Source organism: Barbus barbus, assembly GCF_936440315.1.
Source record: "Barbus barbus genome assembly, chromosome: 27".
Classification (NCBI taxonomy): Eukaryota; Metazoa; Chordata; class Actinopteri; order Cypriniformes; family Cyprinidae; genus Barbus; species Barbus barbus.
In genome coordinates, this window is record NC_136755.1 from 21126966 (window position 1) to 21138715 (window position 11750).

General features: G+C 36.3%; 1 protein-coding gene across 1 annotated transcript; it reads left to right on the forward strand.

Annotated features, from left to right (window-relative positions):
- On the forward strand, positions 1-1822 carry LOC306847154 (galanin receptor type 1-like; the record flags this gene model as incomplete). The annotated part of the gene is made up of 3 exons (XM_079380955.1): positions 1-660; positions 1287-1352; positions 1505-1822. 3 exons carry the CDS (start codon positions 1-3, stop codon positions 1820-1822), a joined length of 1044 nt encoding a protein of 347 aa, XP_079237081.1.
- Between the last annotated feature and the right edge of the window lie 9928 nt (positions 1823-11750).

The window sequence follows — 11750 nt, forward strand, 5'->3', positions numbered from 1 at the left end:
ATGAACATCCAAAACAGCAGTGATTTAGACAGACCTGAGGGTAACATAGAATTAGAGGCACCTGAAAAAACCTTATTTGGCATCGGCACGGACAACTTCATCACGCTTCTGATCTTTGGACTCATTTTTAGTCTAGGCGTCCTAGGAAACTCTCTGGTTATCACTGTTTTGGCGCAACGCAAACCTGGACAGACACGAAGCACCACCAACATCTTCATCCTCAACCTCAGCGTAGCAGATATGTCCTATCTGCTCTTCTGCATCCCTTTTCAGTCCACAGTTTACATGCTGCCCACATGGATCCTCGGTGCCTTTATTTGCAAGTTCATCCACTACTTTTTCACCGTGTCCATGTTGGTGAGCATCTTCACTTTATCAGCCATGTCGGTGGACAGGTATATCGCCATAGTGCACTGCAGGAAGTCCTCTTCCATTCGAGTTTCGAGGCACGCATTGATCGGTGTGCTGGTCATATGGGTGCTCTCTTTCGCCATGGCCACACCGGTTGCCTACTATCAGGGCATCGTGGAAAGTGAGGACAATAGCACGTTTTGCTGGGAAGTGTGGCCAGATCACAGCAAGAGGAAAATCTATGTGGTGTGCACTTTTATCTTTGGATACGTGCTGCCGCTGATTCTGATATCTTACTGTTATGCCAAGGTTAGTGGCTCGTCTTTAATTGTGGTTGATTAGGAGTATTTGAATTTAATGTGGCTTGATCATGATCTCTATTAATGCAAAACGGTATTTGGGAATCTAATGTCGAATAAGAATGTCCAAAATTAAAAAGATGAATCTTACTTTAAAACACTTGTCCCAAGTTCTTAGAAATATATCCTCTTTGTATTCATGCTTTAATTATCTTTAAAATGCAAAATGCGAAAAAAGTAGACGTAGGAAAACATATTTAAGAATTTACAAAGAAGTATTTTTTCCCTTTTTCTTTTCATTTGTTTTCCACAAGTTTTTGCATTTGACATGACTTTTTTTCTGTTTTATCCTGTCACAAGTAAACAAAATGGCATCTTGCTGTTGGTCAGACCATACTGACTTTGATTTGGCTGACAAAATGTCTTCATATATTATTAATATATTTAAAAAAAAATAACAACAAAAATATCTATTTTTCACATTAAGCATCACAAAATGTATCAAAATAAATATCAATAGAACATTTGGGTAACTTTATAACCTATATCCAGACAAAAAAGTGAGTGTCGAACCATATATCAAGGAACATTTCTCATATTTTTATTTCAAACTCTTATGTACCAATGTGTCTTTAGGTCCTGAATCATTTGCATAAAAAGTTAAAAAATGTCTCCAAAAAGTCTGAGGCATCAAAAAAGAAGGTAAGAAATATCAGGTGGGCTTTCTTAAAATATTAAAATATAATATAATTTTTTTTTAATTAATATGTATTAATTTACATTTAGTGTACTTTATATTTATTATGTTTTATAGGGTAATATGTATATATATATATCTCCATTTCTCTTGTCAGACTGCTCAGACAGTTCTGGTGGTTGTGGTGGTCTTCTGCCTGTCCTGGCTGCCTCATCACGTGGTGCACCTGTGGGTCGAGTTTGGCTCTTTCCCCCTGAACCAGGCGTCCTTCGTGCTCCGTGTTGCAGCTCATTGTCTGGCCTACAGCAACTCGTCTGTTAATCCAGTTATCTATGCGTTCCTCTCAGAGAACTTCAGGCAGGCATATAAGCAGGTTTTCCGTTGTCAGGTGTCTTCTGACTGCCCTACAAATGAGGCCAGAGAGATGAAGAGCAAGACAGAAGCAGCACCATCCACCAACTGCACCACTGTGTAATTCATGCAGCTGTTGTGTTCGTCACAATTTATGATGGCTTACAGATGCTTACAAATGAGCTAAGGTTGAGTTTTTAAGCTTGGGAGAAGGCAAGAAGCTAAGTTACAGATTGATTTGAATTTAACATAGTTAGATATTTGAATCGGTTATATGCTTGGAGTTTGGATGGCTGCCTTTTTAAGTGCTTTTGACATGTTAAAAAAGCATTTGCTGTGTGCTTACTCACGACGATGCAGTTCCTTGGAGCGCAATTGAGACCGTACTTAGCACTTGCTGTGAAGCTGTAGTAATGTATGGCCTGTAAATATATGCAAAAAAAAAAGAGAGAGATGGTAAGAGGTAAAGATGGTGAGTACATGAGATATGACTTTTTTTCCTTCAGGGAAAATAATCTGAAATGTAATCACTGTTTTCTCGAGTCATGTTATAGACTTTCAAAGTCCAAATGCTTGTATAGTATAATAATTATTTTATTTTCTTGCATTATGACAAATGCTTTTCATATACATGTCCCATGTCAACAGTGTGGCTTATTATGTAAGATTATTAAAATGGGATCTGTTTTTTCATTTCCTTCAGGGAAAATAATCTAAAAAAAAAGTAATTATCTTGAGCCTTTCAAAGTATACAAATGCTTGTATAATATTATATCTATTTTCAGTGTTTGTGTGTGTTATATATATATATATATATATTAATATGAAAAATCAGAGAATGCTGGTCTTGAAAATCTCCAATAGTTTGTGCATTAGTGCATCATATCAGAAGCAGAAGAACATCATGCATCATTCAGTAATTTTGTTTAGTATGTGTATCATGATCAAAACAATGTATATACATATTCAAAAAAGATTCTTTTGAAATAGCTCTCATTGGATCAGACAGTATGACATAGGAAACCAGTAGTCCTGGTGATGCCACAGTCTTTATTTCAAATCCCCAGCCACCTGCATAAGAAGCCTCTTTCAGCAAACCAACCCTTTGAAGATTATTAAATGAACTTTATTATAAGGATAAAATTCATAAGTGTCCTTAACTTTGATGGAAATGCAGAAGCTCAATTTATATGTGGTACATTTAGTGCACATTGAAGTAAAAAATCCAATCATAAGACACTTCACTCTCCCAGGGTCACGAAAAGAGGCTATGTTTATCTTATCACTTCAGCGAGAGACCTGAAAAGATTACCTTTGTGGCAAATGTACCTGAATTACTGATAATGGAATATAAAAAGGCTGTGAGGCAGCAGCATCACAATCTCTCAATTCTCAGAATGGAGGGGGAGTTAGGGTTCTAAATGTGCAATATTTCAGATTTGCAGTGGCATTGATATATCTACAACTGTATTTTGTTATGTGGTTTTGTTTTTGTGTGAGTAAAGTTCTTTCATGTGGTGCAAAGGAGAGTTTCTGTCTCAAAGTATCCTGCTTTTAGTCGTCATGGAGACACAGTGCAGTACCTGAGTGAGTCCTGCAGTCTCAGTCTTAAGAGTGAGCAACAGGAGTTGTAATTCTACATCATTGGTGCATGTGTATGTGTGTATGCGTGATAGGTCACCGTGATCTACAAAAACACTTGCTTCTGGAAGCTTCCATCCAATAGGCTTTATTGCAAAAAAGGAACCACTACACAAAGGAAAAAAATATCAAGTCAAGTCACCTTTATTTATATAGCGCTTTTTTACAATGCAAATTGTGTCAAAGCAACTGCACAATATCAAAAAAGGAAAATAATGTGTCAATAAGTTTAAATAGTGTCTTTGCAATCAGGTCGACGATATCGCTGGAAATGAAGCGTCCCCAACTAAGCAAGCCAGAGGCGACAGCGGCAAAGAACCAAAACTCCATCGGATGCTTTTTTCAAATCTGCAATTCATTAATACTTAAAAATTTCACATTTAATGTAATGTTACTTGCCATTTCTTTGTAATTGTTTTTGAAGTTAAGTGAAAAGTGTTTCTACGTCATTTTGTTTTTTTCAGAGATACAAAATTGACATATACACAACACACAGAAATAAAGAACAGCTTTTGAAGTTTAAGGTTAGGTTATTATATGCCCTCATTTAAAACCAATTATGAAAAAAAAAACATCACTGGGTCAGAGCATACTGTAAATGATGCAGTATAGGATTACAAAAGGATTCGCCAAAAAGGGCTATTTTTCTCTTCTCTGATGTGCAATTTGTAACTTTAAGTGCCTTCCTCTGACTACCATTTTCAAGATTTGAAGATATTCACCCCAGGGCCTCTTGTAAGGGTTACATTTTGATTGCTACATGAGAGAGAGAGAGAGAGAGAGTGTGTGTGTGTGTGTGTGTGTGTGTGTGTGTGTGTGTGTGCAAGAGTGAATGTTTGTCTTTATGTGAACATATGAGTGTCATTTGAATTCTTTTCTGTTCCCAAAATATTTAATCATATATCAGTTTATAAAATGATCTACATGGAATTACATTTTAAATCAAATTTATTTCTAGTCTTAAATTGCACTGTCATCAAGTTCTTGCTTTAATAAACATGAATTAGGTTTTATATGATTGAAAAAGTTATGAAGAGCATGAGACGTCTGGCTTTTTCTGGCTCATTATATATATATATATATATATATGTGTGTGTGTCTGTGTGTGTGTGTGTGTGTGTGGTTTATGAGGACACAAATTTGTATAATGACATGGGTATGACAGAGGTATTACAATATGAAGGTGGTTTATGAGGACACTGCCTATGTCCCCGTAATTCAAAAGGCTTAAAAAACATACTATATGGTGTTTTTTTGAAAATCTAAAAATGCACAAAGTCTCCTGTGAGGACTAAGTTTAGGTGTAGGGCAATAGCACACACAGTTTGTTCAGTATAAAAACCATTACGCCTATGGAGAGTCCCCATAAACCACAAAAACTAACGTGTGTGTTTGTGTGTGTGTGTGTGTGTGTGTATTCGGTTTTAAAATCATTTACAAAAGTAATTTACGTAATTTTTCAAAGCACAAAAAAATGATCTCGTAACAAAATGTTGCTATATTAGGTTTTACCAGCAGAGGTCAGACTTGCACAGCATTTTAAAACTTGCGCTTCACATTATGTAAAAACCCCTCTAGAGATTCATTCAAGTGTCACTTGTGTGACTAGAGTCGTTACCCACCAAACAAACTACAAATTAATCTAAAATGCTAATAATGAAACACGACACTGATTTAAGTACTCTTCAAATTGTAACAGAATTCACTCCATTTTTAAACACAGACAGAACACAATACGCCACCAGCAACATAGCAATGTTTTATCAGCATAAAGCCTCGAGAGGATGCTGTTATGGTAACAGCATTATGGTAAAACAATTTTTAGTAGGCTAAATTTCAATTATTATTATTATTATTATTAATAATAATAATAATAACAGATAAACAGTTTTTACTAGCCTAACTGTAAATTGGTTACATCGGTTGTTAATCAACGTGGCAATCTGGGGCATTAACTTAATCATAATTATAATTTAATTCTTGCATTCGCGGGATTAGGGATATTTGGCTATTTGGGATCATGTATAATGGCTTCGAATGCGGCTCGTCCAATTAGAATCGAGTAGTAACTATTTATTTATAATAAAGGAATTACGTACAAGTAGCCTACGTACAAGTAAATAATTTTTTTTTTTTTTTTTTTTTTTTATATGACAGATTTGTATTAAAGCATTATTAAGCGTCACTCTTTCTGCTATTAGGTCACTATAATCCCTTACATAAGGAGGTCATGTAGAGTATATAAAAGGTGTTAAAAATTAAGCATATAGGGGCCTGTCATAGGCAAACAAGTGGGGTCTATCTTGTGGATAGTAATGAATGATTTTGCAGTGATTGTTCGAGTTATTAATTCCGTGCTTCAAGGCACTCATAGGAAAGAGCTTATTGGCAACCAAATAAAGGTTAATCACTCACCTTTCAAGGTTTACGCAATATATAATTTTGTAAAGAGCATACACGAATGATGTTATGTTTAAAAAAATGTAAATATAAAGTAGTATTTTTTTATACTTATTTTGATTTTTAGGACAACATTACTGTAGGTTTTGTAATAACCTGCCAAATATGGTACCAACTAGACATTATGTCGGCCAATGGAATTGCTTCAGGGTTTGGATTTTGATGCAGAGTACAATTTGGGCGCCTGGCTGTTTTGAGCCTATCATCTGAGCTGTAAAAGCCATGTGACTAATGACTAAGGTGGCACCTTATGAACACACACACAGTCCCAAGCCCTTATAGCAACTTTCCAAAGCTGTGACGTCAAAATGATCCATTACACGCTTTTAAGAGCCATCCAAAAAAATAATCTAAAAGCAGAGGCTAACAGGTCAACACTAACCAGCAAAACCTTGACCCCTTGGTCTGAATGCTGCTATGCAACAAAAACATTAATAATCTATGATATTCTGAACCACATCATAGACATATACAGCGGATATTAATACAGCTGTAGTGACCAATCAGCATCTGACTAACCATTTTAGAATTATATAACTGCACATAAAGGTCGAGAGAGATCATGCTGCTGTTGTTCTACTTTCTCTCTCTTCCTCTCCCTCCCCCGCAGTGAGCTGATGGCCATAAATCTCTTAAAGAACCCATGACAATCAATAATACTCCATACTAGCCCTCAGTATTGGACTCTGTAGTCATATAATACTGCAGCATTTGTCATTATTCGTCCTGACGGCTGAGGTCTGTGTTATTCTCCTGGGAGCTGTTCCCCGGTCATTACTGCTGTCATAAATAATATGCACTAATGAGATATGAATTGATTGCTTGTGTGAGCCTGACATTTTCATCTCTCACATTAAATGCTGTTTAACAATAGATTACCACCCAATCGTTCCTTCAGTACGGAAGAATGAATAGACTCTGCATCAGGCTGAATGCGAAAAATATAGGTCTATATACCTGCTATAGATGTTGTGCAAAAATCTGTAAAGTGTTTCTTCTCAAGCTGTTCAAAGAGATACTCATTTTTATCTGAATATTACTCATAAATAATATGTAGAGTACAGGTTTTCAGGGTCAGTTCTCATTATGTTAGTGAGAACTAAAGCATTATGCTGCTACAACTGAATTTTTCTATTAACATGCTTTTGGTAAAAAGGCTTTCAGGTGGCAAACCTGACTGAAAAGCTTGATTTATGAAAGATAGCACTAAAAGCTGTATTCAGCCAATAGTTTTCTTTCTCTCGATTAAATCTAAAGCAAACACATTAACAAAACCTTCAGTTGGGCAACAAAAAAAAGAACAAAAAGATGACGAACATGAAGAATATGAACTGTGTGTGCTTATATGGCTGTCACTTTTACTGATTAATGACTTTGCCTGTTAATGCACATTTAAGTCGAAGTGTTTGTGTAAGTAAGCGTGTGAGACAGAAGAGAGAAAGTAAGGGAACGAGAGAACCAGGGTGGAAGAGATGGAGATAGGAACATGGAGAGAGAGGATTGCTGTTGGTCTGTCCCTTTGTTCTCAAAGGAAATGGTGTCAGTGGTTCAGTGTTGCTTGCCATTGAGAGGTAAAGATTTACTGTCATCAAAGAGCAGATTAGAACACACAGACACACACATTGACTTGGGAGAGAGAGAGAAGAAGGGAACGAAAGAAAATAGAAAGAGAAAGAGGGAAAATAGATAGAGAGAGATTCACATTTTTGGTGAGGAAACTCATTCCGCGCTGGGAAAGATATGATCAGCTTATTTCGTGAGAGGGGAACATGACAGCTCCTTCCTGAATGAACGCTGAAAGAAGTCAATTGTAAATATTGATTTCTGCAATGAACTGTCAATCTTCCTTGGCTCGAGATTATGCCGATCATCGGAGACCAACAAATTCGAAAAATGCTGACAGAGACAGCTGTATGGGATTCGTTTTAGCAGTGAGTGGAGTCGGCTTTATTTTCTGATGGCTGGTAATGGTTGTTCAATTTAATCAGATAACAGCTGAGATCTCATCGGCGGGGGGAAAAATGAAACCAAGCGTGACACCACAGACAGACCTTCACAGACAGAGGGCTTCTTCCCCCCAGAAGGATCTGAGGCACTTCAGTGGTCCTGTATAGCAGGTCAATTTTGATACACTAGAAAACCTGTTTCAAACCGGGTCAAGCCATTGAACTGATGTCAGCCCCCTTAAGTGAGTCAATTTTTTGATGTAGACAAAGGAGAATTTAACAGATTTGTTCCAAAATGAGGAACAGTAGATCTTAGAGGTGCACTCAGTAGTCTTATATATATATATATATATATATATATATATACATACACACAGGGTGCGATTTGTGAAAAAAGCAGATCTTTTGAAAACTTTTTTCTCTCCAGGGTAAGGTTATAGCCTAATGTAGGCTAATGTTAGTGTAATCTGTTAATAATGCACATCATAGATCCGTCTTTTTAGGCAAGTAATGGGTGTCACGTCATGAAATGTTTTTAATATGACGGAAACTGTATTTAACGTGATCACAATTTAATAAAACCATTGTAGCTAGGCCTATTAATTGTAATGATGCTTAAACCATTGCGTCGCGAAATGATTCACTGTTTCGAAATGCTCCAATCGGATTGCATTTCACAAATCATTTGATTCAGATTGGGAGTTCATAGTGCGTTTCACAAATCATTTTATCCCCACTTTTTCTGAGTGCTTTTTGAAGTGTGTTTTGGGTCATTGTCCTGCTGGAAGACCCATGACCTCTGGTGGATTCTTTAGTAATCATCAGATTTCATGAGATACCGTTCACACAGTCTCTATTTAGGTGATGACTACCTATAAGTAACACTTTTTGATGACATTGGTATAACACACTCAATAATGATAGCATACAGACAAGTTGTCCGCTGGCCTATGGTGCATGTGTTGTGTCAGCCATTAGAAGATAGTTTACAGAGGAAGGAGGACTTTATAAAGGTTTTGAATGGCCCCATTTTGTTGACAATCAATAAAAAAATAAAATCACAATCAAGCAGATCTGCATTTATGGTTAATTCAATTCAGTTTTATTTATACAGCACTAAATCATAAATATTATTTAATAGCACTGTTAATACCCAACTCAAAACACAACTGTTAATATATATATATATATTAACAGCTGCAGCTGCACTAACGCACCGAGGCCCGGAAGATACCGCACTAGTTCTTGTTAGGAAACCTGTGGACTCGATGTCCTGACAGGCTGGAGTTTACCAATTTTACACAATAATTTACCATGACAATGATAAATTGAAATAAAAATAACTACCGAAAACACACTGACTCGCGCGCGCTCAAAGCAGAGTGCGGCACACGACTCCCTTATGTGACGTAATATGACGCGATGTTGAAAAAAAGCGGTTTTTGAGGACTGTCCAGGAAAGCCTCACTTTTTTCATCTAAATTTGTGCCCTCGCGTCTTGTAAAACATTTTCAAATCCTGCATTAACGGTTCATGTGGTATTTTCATACAAGGTTATATATTCATTTAAAAAAAAAAGTTTAACCTGCAATATGCACTTTAAATATGCTAATTTTTTTTTAACCTTTTTTGCATATTTCCACCTGCTATTAGATGCACAAGTAGACAGCCAAAACACACTGATGTTTTCACTTTGTATTAAAAGTGTTTTGGTGCATTTTCTCACAATGTGCCCCAAAACGATCAATAATTCGGTCCAATATGCATTCAAGACAGATAGCATTTTCAATAGAAATGCAAAGTGGTCATGCGTTTTTGGCAACCTCCATATGGTTTTCTCATTTCCACCTGTATTATAGCTGACCACTTGAGATCTGACCACAAAAAAAAAACACATTAATACCAGGCAGAAGCAGGGCAGGAATGAAGCAGTAACATTCAGTGACAATATATTTTAGTGGTAAAGAAAACAGAGCAGCAGGGGCTGTGCAGGTTTGAGCAGGTTGCCCCCCTCTGGTCAGATCAATAAGCTTTCTCTGCAGGCACAGAGCTGGTTATAATCCTTAGATGAGTTATGTTTCTGTCATAACCATGAGAAGGTTTTAACACTGACTCGATGCAGATAAATAGTAGGTGGCATGTGTGGAACAGGGGCAGAGTGACGGTGACAGCTTTTGAAACATTAATCCAGAGGTGAGGAGCCTGATACGAGAAGGCTGCACTGTTTGTACACTGAACAGTCTGCCAATCTTCATATTGAACATAGGCTCTGGAACACTGGGCGCTTTGTGGACTCTATTAAAAGGTTTTTGACGGATAAAGAAAAGAAGAAGCCACTTTCTGATGCTTAACCTGGTGATCTATAATCTGAGAATTTTGAAGTAAAGGCCATTAACACAAACACACGGATATGAAATTCTCATTCATCACGTATATTCTCATAAATGCTTGAGTGTGATTGGTCAGTCGTGGCACTCAGTGCTATATATCTTGAAACACAGCAGTTGCTCATTATTGTTTATTTTGCGATAATGACAGGGTGGCTGCACATCTCGCTTATTTTATGGCTTATTTTAACCACCAGATAAATACATAAGTGGACATGAAATATTGTTTTGAGTTCAAATGATTGTAGAATCTTGGTTTCTTGGATGATATTATCATCTTAAATCTCTCATATCACTCTGTGAACTCGCTCCCTCGTTGCAAACGCGACTATAAAAAGCCTATACCATACAGTATTTAGGCTATTCACGCAAACAAAATCTGTAATGTCTTAAGTGGACGTTTGAGGAACTGTTGGGAAAACATGATGTGTAACATTATTCGTGCAGTAGCCTACAGTAGGCTACTATGCAGGCTACTTTATAGGCTGTCTGTCACATTAAAGTTAATCTAACAATGAAAGAAAAGAGAGAATCACTCGCTGCTCTTGATTGAACTGCGTTTGGAGTTTTAATCAATTTATTTGTAATGAAAACACTTAAGTGATTTTTACATTTGATTATTTGTTTTTCTTAGCCTACTTAAACGATTTTGTTTATGTAAAATGAAAAATGTAACCCAGGCCTATTTGTTTGTTTCTTATATTTGTTCTGCTGCTTTTTAAAAATTTTGCTTCTGCTTTTATTTTTAATAACAAAGATAAAATAAAATAAAAATAGTTAGGCTATGTTGTGATTATTAATATCGTAATTAATATTAAGAAAATAAGTGGAGGAAACGTGATTTTTCTTTGGAACCTTAAAACTTCAACTTGAGTTTACTCAGAACTGACTATGTCTATGTGCAGCTCGGTCATTTTCGTCCGATTCCAATAATTCATATATCATTTTCATTCATATATCTTTTAATGGAGAATGTGAAAATAAAAATAACTAATTTTTGAAAATTCGCTGCTATATCGTGTAGCTCCGCCCCTTTTCAGCACTGCGCTCATTGTATAACGTTTATATTTCCACAGCAGGTAATAGTTGTACGACTAATGAACCACTGTTTTTGAAATCTAACCGGTCTACCGACTGATATTTGTTAAAGCATCCGCTTTGAGAATTGCAATGCACATGATAATTTTCGTAAACTCTACAATAAGTAAATCCATTAAACCAGCTACAACCCGAATACCGGGAAATGTCGGGACGTTTTTTTTTTATTTAAATAAAATGAAAACTAAAAGAAGTTCAATCACATGAACCAATATTTTATTCACAAAAGAACATAGATAACATAACAAATGTTTAAACTGAGAATTTTTTACAATTTTATGCACGTTTACCATGTTTACCACGGTGTAGCATCTCCTCTTCTTTTCAAAACAGTTTGAAGACGTCTGGGCATCGAGGTTATGAATTTCTGGAGTTTTGGTGTTGGAATTTGGTCCCATTCTTGCTGATATAGGTTTCCAGCTGCTGAAGAGTTTGTGGTTGTCTTTGACGTATTTTTCGTTTAATGATGCGCCAAATGTTCTCTATAGAATCAGAATCAGAATGAGCTTTATTGGCCAAG